This window comes from Cicer arietinum, chromosome 6, assembly GCF_000331145.2.
Source record: "Cicer arietinum cultivar CDC Frontier isolate Library 1 chromosome 6, Cicar.CDCFrontier_v2.0, whole genome shotgun sequence".
NCBI classification, from domain to species: domain Eukaryota; kingdom Viridiplantae; phylum Streptophyta; class Magnoliopsida; order Fabales; family Fabaceae; genus Cicer; species Cicer arietinum.
Genome location: NC_021165.2, coordinates 5303617 through 5317197, shown reverse-complemented (window position 1 = coordinate 5317197; position 13581 = coordinate 5303617). Strand labels below are relative to the sequence as shown.

General features: G+C 28.8%; 1 protein-coding gene across 2 annotated transcripts; it reads left to right on the top strand.

Moving 5' to 3' along the window:
* Positions 1–6050: 6050 nt before the first annotated feature.
* LOC101497209 (UDP-N-acetylmuramoyl-L-alanyl-D-glutamate--2,6-diaminopimelate ligase MurE homolog, chloroplastic) lies at positions 6051–10068 on the top strand. Of its 2 annotated transcripts, XM_004503649.4 has the most exons (5): positions 6054–7981; positions 8152–8268; positions 8398–8573; positions 9393–9538; positions 9663–10068. In XM_004503649.4, the coding sequence occupies exons 1-5, from the start codon at positions 6172–6174 to the stop codon at positions 9679–9681; spliced, it is 2268 nt and encodes a 755-aa protein (XP_004503706.1). In that variant the 5' UTR covers positions 6054–6171; the 3' UTR covers positions 9682–10068. The 2 variants fall into 2 exon arrangements, 1 of the variants encoding a protein (XP_004503706.1); XR_012163577.1 differs by lacking the exon at positions 8398–8573 and having other exon boundaries at positions 6051–7981.
* The last annotated feature ends 3513 nt before the right edge of the window (positions 10069–13581 follow it).

Genomic DNA, 13581 nt, shown 5'->3' with positions numbered 1-13581 from the left:
CTTGTAAAATAAATAATTAGTAGTTAAGGAAAGCTTTGAACTGAAGCCAAGTCATTCGGATTCCTTTGCTTTCTCTAATCTACCACTTTCCTGTTTAACCAAAATATACGAAACGTTGTCGTTTTTTATTGGGAATCTTCGATCTTCATAAAGCTTCCTTTTGCTTGATAAAATGTTTTCCTTTCAATTTAATTCACGATACGCACAATTTGTTACGTACCAAACCAAAGATAGATTAATCGTTCATGAGTCGTGGCTTCTTCTACATCCTTATCGTTATCGTTATTCTGTTGTTATCATTTGCTCGTTAGTACGTTACTACCTACCTGCATATTTTTTTCATCTTTAGTCAATCTCACAAATTCTCTATACCAACTAATGTACAATTTGTTTTCTGGTCTCTCTGTATAGTTTATAAAAATAATTCATTCATATGTTAAATGTATTTGACTTTCATCGTAATTATATTTAAAATCGATGAATAGTTGTGATGCTAGGATATATTAACCATATAAAACTTTTACATTTACATTTACATTACATAATAATTAAACTCGTTATAGAAAGAACACTTATCTATTTTAATTTTGATGAGAATATAAAAGTACTATAATTCAATACAAGTGAGGTGGTGAAAATTAATTACTTAGTAGTAAGATAAGTCATAAAAGGGAAATAGTTGTTTAAGCACACCCACAAAGAGACAAGGTTTCTGGCTTGGTTTGTTTTGGATTTTTTTCTCATCAGAATTTTGTGTTTCTGACTTTTGAGTTTTGATTTGTTTATTTATTTATTTATTTATTTTATTTCTAGGTTTAAGCGAAGATTTAGGGTTAATTTGATTCACATTTCAAACAAATTATTTTAAAATTAAAATTATATTTAATATTATATTTTTTTAAATTAAAAAAGTAAAACAAATAAATAGTATTTTAATTTTAATTTTTCAGTTTTTTTAACTCTTTAGTCAAAAACTGTTGTAAAAATTATAGTTGTTAAACATATTTTTTTTAAATAATTTTTTAAAATTTATTTATAAAATATTTTTTAAAGATTATATATAAAATAAAACACATTCTAACAAACCCTAAATTTCTGGATTTAGGTGCAGATCTGAAAGATGAAAATCTAAGGGTTTTTTTAATAACTTTTTTAATTAAAAAGTGAATTTAATTTAATTTTTTATACTAAAAACACCATTAAAATAATCAGATGATCAAATATTTAGTTTTTATTATAAAGGAATAAGAAATATGGGTAGTAAGTAGAATTGTAAGAAATGTGGGTGGTAGAAGTGATTAAAAGATAAACTAAAATGAATAAAATTAGTTTATTAAGATTATGATTATGTCTTTACGTTTAATCAAATTATAGAATATTAGATACAATGGCAAAACTTGAAAAATACTTTAAAAATATTGAATTTTTAAAATTTGTATTGATAAATTCAAAGCAATATTTTATTGAGCTAAACAACACATACCATCCCTTAACTTCATTTTAATCAATGTTTTACATTTTTTTTATTTGTTCATTTTTTTTATTTTACGTGACAATTTAATCTTTTATGTTTTAAAATGTCAACAGTATTATCATGTTTTTTTTATAAAAATTCATCAAAATTTTCAAATAAAACCCATAAAATTAATTATCATCTCAATATAATACAAATTTTATCAAATGCATAACTCAAATATTCAAATAAACTCATATTTTCATATCCAACAACATCAAATTCACCAAATAAAGAATAAAAATATGACTTTGTTTAAATATTTAAGTTATGAATTTGATGAAATTTGCATTATATTGAATATGGTAATTAATTTTATGGGTTTTGTTTAAAAAATTTGATGAATTTTTATAAAAAAAAAAATGATAACATTTATGACATTTTAAAGCATAAAAGATCAAATTGTCACTTATAACTAAAATAAATGACTAAATCAGAAAGAAAAAAAATATAAAGGATTAAAACATTAACTGAAATTAAGTTAACATACCGTGAGTGCTATTTAATCTATTTTATTGTATATTATAATTTTAAGTTATAAATTTGCGATGCAAACACACAAATTTCTTACAAACACAACCGTAAAAAAAAAAAAAACAAGTTAAACTTAAAAGTTGTCTATATTTAAGAGAAACACAATTACGGACATAACATTTTGATTTGATTTAGATGTTTGGAAAGGAAAAAATTTAAACAAAAAAGATAGTTAATTTGGATTAGTTTTTACAATTTTCTCACAAAATTAAATTCAAACCAGTGAATAAGATGTTGATTTTTTTATATTTAATCAAGTTGACATTAATAAAAATTGAGATACTTATTTTAAAATATAAAATTATATTTTCCAAATACTATTTTTTACTATTAAAACAATTACGTAAACATTTTTTAAACTATAACGAGAAAAATAATATATAAATAATTAAAAAATCCTTAAATACAACACATATTTAATATAACATTATTGATTTAGTCTAATGATTTTATTCAAATATTGGTGGTCAATTTTAAATAAAGTGAAATCAAAATCAAATCAACAAAGATTGAATTTATTTAGTTCGATTCAAATTGAACTCAAACATAGAAAAAATTAACGTAATTGATTTTGATTTTTTTTCTTCTAATTTATAATATCATTGATTTGATTTTTATATCTCTAAACAAAACTCAAAATACTTAAATTAAAAATTAAGTTGAAAGATGTAGTATATTTTTTTAAAAATTATTTTATAGATTATTATTATTAAAAAAGTATTAGAGATATTAGAGTGACCGTGACCATATGTCCTTAGCAAACTTTGCGAGTGATTAAATAAATCTTATCATACTTTATATATATATATATATATATATATATATATATATATATATATATAACTATATTTTTATTAGACATCTCACATGTTTTTATCGAGTTAAATCAAAATTTAACAGAAATGAATAACTGAACATAATGTTATTAATGTAGATAAGATCATCATGAAACTTTTTAAATGTATGAAATCAAAAATAAACGCAAGGACCAAATATAAAATTAACTATTTTATTATTATTATTATTATTATTATTAATATTATTATTATTATTATTATTATTAATATTATTATTAATATTATTATTATTATTATTATTATCTATATATGTAAATATATATTGTGTATTATCTATATCTATACTTTTTTTGTTGAAATTATCTATATCTATATTATATAGGCATAATTGTTCATACAGTTTTAAAAACTTAATTTCAAGTAACATTTTAGTTATTTATATTTTTTTTTATTCGATCATTTATTTAATGTTAAGTAAACAATTTTTTTATGTTTTAAAATGTAAAGAATGTTATATTTTTTTTTACAAAATTTCATCAAAATTTGTCAAGCAAAACGCATAAAATTATCATATTCAATATAATGTAAATTTCATCAAATTTATAACTAAAATATTCAAATAAACTCATATTTTCATTCTTTATATTTTTTATTTTTTATAATAAAAATAAATAAAAGACTAAATTAAAAATAAAATAAAATAAAGAACTAAAGTGTTATATAAAATTAAGTTAAAGGACCACAAAATCAATTATATCTATTATATATAAAAAGACACAGCGTAGTTATATATTAAAAAATGTTTTTAGTTATCTATGAACAAATATGATAGATTATAAATTTAATTTCTATCAGTGTAATTGGAGGATTGAACAAATATATCATCCCATCATCTTAATTTTTTTATTAAAATATTCCTACTTCAAAAATTAATTCATGAATGATATACACAAATTTAAATCTTGAGGTAATTTCTTCTTGTTCTCGTGGCTTATGTTGCAACTTCTGTGTTGAACAAAGAGCAACGTAAGTAACTAAGTTGATATGCAACAATACTATTTGCGTGAAGAAATGCAAATGCCAACAAAATTTGTTAAATTGAGAAGAAAAAAAAGAAAAAAAGAAAGAGAAAATTGTGGTTGTTGAGATTAACTTGTAAATTGGTTTTCGTTAGGATAATTTTTTATTTTTTATTTTTTTTTATTTTTTTTATTTTTTTTTATTTTTTTATCGCTTTCTATAAAACCACTCTCTTGAATAAGGGACAATATTTATCTCTACTTCCATCTTTTCCACTTACCCAAAGCTCTCTCCTTCTTTTCCATTCTCTCAAACACATAATTTAGTAGAAACAAATAATTTAACTAACAATAATTGCAATAGTATTATTGAAAGAATCCAATAGAACCACATAATTTAACTAACGGCAATTGCAATTTTATATGTACTCAATACTCATGATATTATTTGTTTCAGATTGACGCATATAAATATTATATTTAAATAACTAAAAACATGCACACACAAAAATGTAAAAATAAAATAAAATTAAACATATGAATTTTAAGAAAATAATTTAGTGAGAAAAATAACGCTGAGACTTACCTCCACAACATATACATGTACAAAATGTAAGATGAACACTAAAGAAATACCTTTCATAAAGAAACATACAAATCTTACTTAAATACTTATAAACTAAAAAAATAAAAATCAAATGAGAGACATATATTTATTTATTATAAATTGTACAAAAGAAAATACACATATGAACTTCAAATAAATAATTTAGTGACTCAAATTATCAATAAAATTTGTCTCCAAAATATAGATATATCTAACATATATATATATATAAATATATATATATATATATATATATATATATATTATACATAAGATCTCTAAAATATAGACATGTCTAAAAAAATATATAATGCACAAGATCTCCAAAATATATAATTATACATGTATCAAGATTAATTAAATATTTTTCATAAAAATATTCGTATTTTGTATGTGAAATTTTAGGGATAAATATTTATATTTACCTCTGTTCAAACCTACTTGTATCCTTGTTACAACACTAAGACAACAAGAAAAGGATTATAACATAAAAGATAAAATTATTCTTATTATGTTGTAATTAGAAAAAAAATTACAGCATAAAAAGATATAGAACCAAAAACAAAATATTTCTTCTAATTATTTAATCTTTCGGATTATTATTTTAAAATTTCCAAAATAAGTTGAAAGAGAAATAACATTTGAAAGATATAAATCTCCAAAATATATACTATTTACTACATCATTATTTAAAATAGTAAAATTCATAATAATTTCTCATATTAATAGAATTTTATTACATTCACATATATCATGTCAATGGTTATTATCAATATTATATAACTTATCATAACCGCAACATTGTTTTAAAAAATAAGCAGTGTGAATCATTAATTAATGGGAATAAAGTCCAATTCATCATGTAATCTTTCATCTTTTTAATTAAAAATCATTTTTTTATTTAATCTCAAATGTAACTAATCTTTTAAAAATAATTATTCGAATATTTTCTTAATTATGCTACTTCAAAAGTATATTTGAGTGTCATCAAAATACATGTATCGTCTTTAATTTTTCTTTCTTTTATTTAAATCAATACGAATATCAAATATATCTTATATATTTCAATCATAGTCTAAATGTGTAATTCTTCAACTCTAATGGTTTAGCTTAGTGATAAAAAAATAAATATGAGATCAGACATTGTACGTTTGACACTCATAAGTGCCATTAGAGAGACACAAATGTAAGTTCGTTGGACTGAGACAGCGCTGCTCATCATAACTTTTAGTCAACAAAATAAATAAATAAATAATTGTGTAATTATTTGAGAACTCAATCACAAACATCACACATTTTTCAATCCTACAATGACGTTTAATATTAAATTATCAATTTTTAAGAATTATAATAAAATTTCCAATGATACCAACAAAAACCATATTTTAAGCACTTGTTATTAATTTTGTTAGTTTTTGAAGATCTATATCACAAATGATATTCATAAACAATGATCAAGAACAATTTATTTTTTTTCAAAAAATAATAATCGAGAAAAATAAAAAGTCAAGGAAATTTCTCCAAATAGCAATAGAAAGAATATTATAGAAAGAAATAGATATGTGTAGAGAAGTCCTTGAGCTAGTAAAGATAAGTAGAACTAAAACCCCGTACAAACAAAACCCCTTACTTCACTCACTCACTCACTCATTCCTTTCCAGTTTCTATAATCAGAAATCCATAAGTATACAACACTCTTTAATGGCTTTGCCATTTCTCACTCTTCCAAACTTTGTTTGTTCTCCTAAATTTAAACCCAATTCCATCATAACCGTTAAACCCAACCACTTCCTTATTCCTTCTACAACTCCCTTTTCTTACCCCTTACTTCCTCTTCGACCTCCAGCTGCTATTGGACCCGATGCCAAATTCTATCCAAACCCAGCCGACGACGACCCACCCGAAGTAGCCGAAGATTCTGCTCACGGCTTCTCCAAATACCAACAAATTCAACTCCAAGCCGACCGCGCACGCCAACGCGAAGAACAAGATTTCAAAAACAACCAAGCCACTTACTTAGCCGCCATTGCCGACGCCGAAGATGCTCCGGATAACCCTTCCTCTATCGATTCCGCCGAAGACGATTTGTTCGGCGAAATTGATAAAGCTATCGCTCTCAAACGGAAAGAGTTCGTTAAACAAGGACTTCTTAACCCTAATCCATCGAAAAAGGAAATTGAAGTGCTCGTTGAAGACGAGCTTCAACCCGATGAAGCAACCGATGTTGAAGAAATCGAACGACTCCGAGGACTCACCGTGAATTCTGATGAATCTTCGGGAGATTTCGAAGACGCTAATTTATCTTCGGAATCTTCGTTTGATTTAGATTTAGAGACTTTAGGGAAAAGTAAAACTAGAATAATTGAACCTAAGTTTAAGATGAGTTTAGCTGAACTTTTGGATGAGAGCAAAGTTGTTCCTGTTTCCGTTTATGGAAATTTGGAAGTTGAAATAAGCGGAATTCAACATGATTCGAGGCTTGTAACTTCTGGTAATTTGTTTGTCTGTTGTGTTGGTAGAAAAAATGATGGACACATGTTTTTGAGTGAAGCTGATAAGAGAGGTGCTATTGCGGTTGTAGCGAGTAAAGAGATTGATATTGAAGACACTTTGGGTTGTAAAGCTTTGGTTATTGTGGAAGATACTAATGCTGTTCTTCCTACGTTGGCTGCTTCGTTTTTCAAGTACCCTTCGAAAAACATGGCTCTTATTGGGATAACTGGGACTTATGGTAAAACGACTACCACCTATTTGATAAAAAGTATGTATGAAGCCATGGGTTTACGCACCGGGATGTTGAACTCTATTGCTAGTTATGTTCATGGGGATAATCAGTTGGATTCTCCTTACGCTATGTTGGATGCTGTTTTGGTTCAGAATTTGATGGCTAAGATGCTTCATAATGGAACTGAAGCTGTGGTTTTTGAGGCTTCTTCTCGTGGATTGTCTCAGGGAAAATATGATGAGGTTGATTTTGATGTTGCTGTATTTACTAATTTGATGAGTGAGGAAGAGGGGGAGGAGGATAGAGATGCGAAGGCTAAGGTGTTTTCGAGGATGGTGGATCCTGAGCGGCATAGGAAAGTTGTTAACATTGATGATCCGAATGCGGCTTTGTTTGTTTCAATGGGGAGTCCTGAAGTTCCTGTTGTGACATTTGCTTTGGAGAATAAAAATGCAGATGTTCATCCCTTGAAGTTTGAACTTTCCCTGTTTGAGACACAGGTATTGGTGAATACACCTGCTGGGATACTGGAAATTTCGTCGGGTTTACTAGGAAGGCACAACGTTTACAACATACTTGCTGCTGTGGCGGTTGGCATTGCTGTTGGGGCACCTTTGGAGGATATTGTTAGAGGTATTGAAGAAGTAGATGCAGTTCCTGGGAGGTGCGAGTTAATCGACGAGGAACAAGCATTTGGGGTAATAGTTGACTATGCTCGTACTCCTGATGCTTTGTCTAGATTACTTGATTCTGTAAGAGAGCTTCAACCTCGCAGGATTATAACTGGTAAGTCTGTGTTTCTCTTAATTGCTGTCGAAGAAATTAAAACAAAGCATTTTCTGCTTAAGCTTGAAATTGCATAATTATTCGCATGCCTGAATTTTGAAGATTTATATTGTTTGGCTGGAATCTACTTTCATTATTTTGCACGTCACATTGTATTTTTCCTTTTGAAGTGATCGGTTGTTGTGGCGAGGACGAAAGGGGGAAGAGACCCCTGATGACCAAGATAGCAACAGATAAAAGTGAAGTGACCATGCTGACATCTGACAATCCCAAGAGTGAAGATCCATGTATGTATTTTTTACCATGGAAAATAAGCCATAGCCTTGTTAAGAGCAATATACCAATGTGCATGCAATGTTTAACTAGCAGGGTTTGTGAATCCTAATTCTGGCATGCTTTTTTTACTTTTTATCCAGTGGATATTTTGGATGATATGTTGGCTGGGGTAGGATGGACAATGCAAGAGTACCTGAAATATGGAGAGAATGACTACTATCCTCCTCTTCCAAATGGTCATAGGCTTTTTCTCCATGACATTAGGAGGGTAGCTGTGCGTGCTGCAGTTGCAATGGGGGAGGAGGGTGATGTTGTTGTAAGTTTTGAAGCTTCTTTCTACATTGCATCTTATAATATGGAAATGAGCTTAGTTAACATGATGCAGAAGTCGTTTAATTGAAAACATTTTGCTACTTGGTATTGCTTCTGGAAAAATTGAACAATATAAAAAGGATGTGTAACAAAGTAGTATCTCAACTAAGGAGATTTCCCAGAAGAGATTGCAAAGGAAACAAACAACGATGTTCAAAGATGTTCATTAAGAGACAAATTTGGAAGAAGCTTAAATTTAAATGCGTTGAGCAAACATAGAATAACTATTGACCATGATCCACAATTTTAATTCCTATTCACGTGGATGAGTTCTCCACCAACATTCAGTTTCATGCATGGTATTTTAGTGATCCTATGAAGTCACGACTTGGATGCCATGATGTGCTAACTTCCCTCTACCCCCCGATTGTGGGAATCCTAATCTTTGTCTCATTAAAGTAGCCTTGCTTCCTTTCGATGTTTTTTACAAAAATTCTTACTGGTGATTGATGCAACAGCATCCTCTTAGTGAATGGCCAAACTCATTTTCTTTTATGATTTATGTTTATTGAATTTGAGGAAACTTCATATGACTGTCAGTCTACTTTTGACAATGTCTTCTAAGCTTTAGAGTGACTGTTTGAAAAAAAATAAAATACTGAGGCCATTACAAATGGAGTTTATTGACTTCGTCTCTTCTTCTGGACATGTCTTTTGTTTGTTATTTCAGAATGATGCGCCAAAATATTAATATGCAAGAAGGAACTGTTAATTTGTGGATTTGATCTGTGAATAAGGGTACACTTTTATATGCATGGTGCAGGTGATTGCTGGCAAAGGACACGAAACAAGTCAAATAGAAGGTGATAAGAAGGATTTCTTTGATGACCGAGAAGAGTGCCGGGAGGCATTGCAGTACGTGGACGAGCTTCACCAAGCTGGAATAGATACAAGTGAATTTCCATGGCGGTAATGTCAAATGTTTTCTGCTTTTAATGTCTCTTTGTAACTGCCATGGCTGGCTACTGGCATAATTGTAACGAAAGAAATGTATTTTGTGTATAATTTCGTTTTTTGTCTCTTATTATCTCAGGTTACCAGAGAGTCACTGATACCAAAGGTTGCTGTGCTAACAATGGATCAGCATCACTTGTTTACCTGAGTACACAAATGAAGCAGGTTCAGTGAAACAGGCCTATCAGTTATTATAATGGCCTTTCTTTGCAGGAGCTTGGGAATCAACCAGGTAAAAATGGGCTTTAAAGTTTGAATGGCTACCACGTCTACCAGAGTCAAGCTCCAAATTGCAACTTGGGCACAGTACAGTTCTATTCAATCTCTTATTTTTGTCTATATGGCCAATTCTAATTTATTTTTTCCTTGTTGCCCTGGCCTCCATGCCACTGTAATTGTAATTCTATGTGTTGTAGAGTGACACAACAGTCCTGCTTCCACGTTGGCAAATATACGATTATCATCAAATTGAACTTCTTGTCCAATCAATCAGCCTAAATTATCCAACACCAGGTATGACTGTATGAGAAAAAGACATTACTCGGAGCATTCACATGCAGAGCCTAAGTATTGTGGGAATAGTCAAACTTTGGTCCCCATTTTCTTGCTCACTAAGGCCGAATAGATGGGGACTCCATGTTTAAGTTGACCCAATGTTGCCAATCTAGTCTCACTAAGTAAAAAGGGAGAAACTTTCTCCATTCCAATATGACTAAGGATGTACATATAAAAAAAACGCAATTTTATCGTATTTGTTTAAAAGTACATCTTTTTAAACTTATGTTTTGAAAGACCTCAAACAACTTCTATATTCCGGTACATGGTCAAAACAAATGAAGGGTGCCAAGCCAAGGAACAGCATAAAGGCCTATACAAGGTGGTTGATCTATTGTGCACATGTACGTGTTTATTTTAGGTTTTGGATTTCCACTTACTCCTAAGTTTTAATTGAGTCAATAAAAGGTTGGCGTGTTTGGTTCAAATGTTGGACTAATACATCAATTTTAGTTGACTCAACTTTCTGTTATATATAAGACTAGAGGTAGTATTATTTAGTTAGATGGCCGATAGGTTCAAGCATTAATACCGGGAGTTCCAACAATGGGGTAAAAGAAGAAGACGAGGAAAGCCATAAATACCTTGTCGATACATCACACTCCAACACAGAAGATTGCACCCTTGAAGTTGAAGGATAATGTACTATGTACTATATTTTGGTGGTGGGATCTATTTTTTTTTTTTTCTTTTCAAAATTCGTGGTATATAATCTAACGTAATATACATAGCTGATCTTTTGGAATAATCCTGGCTGTCAACACTCTTAGCAGTTATTAGAAACAAAATGCTGTGTGAACACATACTCCCAAGTTTCTTTCATGCAGAGATACGCTTTGCTATTATGTTAATGCAAAATATAGATTTCATCAACGTTTTGATATTGGCATCGTCATTTATAGTTCTTTTAAGGGCCGAATAACATTTTAGTCGTCATAAGTTTGTTTAGTCACCACAAAAAGAAATTACATTTTTTTAATTCTATATTATTTTATAAGTAATTTTAATTTCTATTGTAATGAAATATTTTTAACTGTATTTTAATTTTTAAGTGATTTTTTTGTTAGTTTGTTTAAAAATTATAAAAAATTATTCTATAAAAATGTAGATTTTTTAATTTTGTACTGTGAGTTGAAAGATTATTCTCTACTACAATAATTGTTTCTTTATTATTCTCTCTATACATGAATATACGTTGGCCTTGAAATAAACGAAGAACAATTTAGATTTAAAAGAGTATATTAATTTCCTAGAGGAAAGCATATTAATGTATTAAAACAAAAATTAAAGAAATTGAGTCCTTTTCAAACAAAATATATATATAGTAAGAATCAATTTACTGCGAGGGTAATTGTTGATAGAGTTATTCTGTTAAGTAATATTTTATAGACATTTAATTCCATTAATTCAATAGTTCAATTAATAATTCTTATCGAAGAAATTAGACCTACAAATTTTCATAAAATTTTAAAAATGTTTGATGCCCCATCAAATAAGTTTAATTCAACATGTAATATATTTTTTTTTTAAATAGAAGGTATTGATTAAAACTTTTTTTTTTACTCATTTGAAAAACCTTTATTAAAATCATTTATTTTAATTATTAATTTTTTTTCTTTTATCGTTGGGTCAATTTTATTTTATTTTTTTACGAAAAGAAAAAACAACTGAAAAACAAGACTACACTCTCAAGAACCCAACCCTCAAAGCATTTGTCTCTAGCGAAGGAGATCCTAAAACTTAAGTTTATCAGCACCATGTAATATTTACCATGATTTTTCTTTTGATCAAATCCAGCATATGGTCTGGTCAATTTTTTAAACGCATAATTTTAGATAAAAATAATTATAAAAAAATATGAATTTAAACATTGAATTTTAAAATTAATTTTTTTGAAAGAATACCTGAAAGATGTTGTCATTGGGTTTGTAAAAGATAATTTTTGAAAGAATGCCTATAAGAGTTCTTGGGGAGTTCGGGGAGGGGAGACTTAGATACATATCCAATATAGCCTTCATTCCTAGTTAACGTGGGACTAACTACTCATAATTGAATTACAACAAGAGTAACTAAAACAACTTGTAAGATAATTTTATAAAAAATAAAAAATGAATTATATAAATTTTATATAAATTAGTTTGAATGAGTAAAATTAAATCCTATATATAAGATTAGAAAAAAAAATTACACATGACATACTAAGAAGGAGATCCCAAAACTTAAAGTTTATCAACGAATGTAATATTTATTCATGAATTTTCTTGTAGTAAATCGTTGGATATTTACTCAACTGATATTGTTATAAATGTTAGTTAAATAATTTGATTTATATTATGTTTTAAGTGGAAAACTGAGAAAGAAACTTAAGAAAGATGGAGAGAATGATGAGAAAAATGAGAGTTTGTATTATTCATCCTTATTTCAAATTAAAAATACAACTCAGCTTTTATAACAATCTAACTACTAACAGAATCTAACAAACTTACTAAATCCAACTGACTTCTAACTAACTCTATTTTTGGTATTAACTCTCAACACCCCCCTTTAATACCAAAGATAAAAAACAACACTTGACAATCTATTCAACATGTGCTGTAAACACCAATTCTCAATCAAAATTTCACAACATTCAACATATTCCTCAGCTTTATGAATCTCTCAGCTTTCAAAGCTTTAGTCATAATGTCTGCCAATTGATATTCAGTTCTGCAATGCTTTAAACTGATTCTTCCCTTTGTGACTTGGTCTCTAAGAAAGTGGAACTTTGTTTCTATGTGATTACTGCGCCCATGAGAAACATGATTTTTTGCTAAATCGATTGCAGACTTGTTATCAATCTGCAATTCCATTTCTTGTCCAATGTCTACCTCGAGTTCCTTCAACAATGAAGATAACCATAAAGCTTGGCAGGCTGCACCACAAGCTGATATATATTCAGCTTCACAAGTGGAAAGAGCCACCACATATTGCTTTCTTGAACTCCATGAAATAGGACCACCAGCAAACATAAAAACATTTCCTGATGTACTCCTTCTATCTTGCTTGTCTCCGCACCAATCAGAGTCTGAAAATGCTACAAGTTGTAGCTTAACCTTCCCACACCAAAATTCATTGTCCCTTTCAGGTATCTCAAGATCCTTTTAGCAGCTGATAAGTGAGATTGCTTTGGTTGAGCCATGAATCTATTGACCATCCCAACATCATAAGAAATCTCTGGCCTGCTATGACAAATGAATCTCAAACAGCCCACCAGCTGTCTAAACAATGTCGCATCAACAAATGGTTCATACTCTAGCACTTCCAGCTCCAAATTTCCCTCTACTGGAACTCTAACTTCATTGCAATAAGTCATTTTGAACCTTTTCAGCACACCTGTAACATACTTCTTCTGATGCATTATTATTCCATCTTTAGTCTTGACAAATTCCATTCCTAGGAAATAA

Bases quoted from the DNA above. Each gene is read 5' to 3' on its own strand.
- LOC101497209 (XM_004503649.4), top strand. From the start codon at position 6,172: ATGGCTTTGCCATTTCTCACTCTTCCAAACTTTGTTTGTTCTCCTAAA. The intron at 8,269-8,397 runs GTATGTATTTTT...CTTTTTATCCAG, and splicing joins TCCCAAGAGTGAAGATCCAT to TGGATATTTTGGATGATATG. The intron at 8,574-9,392 runs GTAAGTTTTGAA...TGCATGGTGCAG, and splicing joins GGGAGGAGGGTGATGTTGTT to GTGATTGCTGGCAAAGGACA.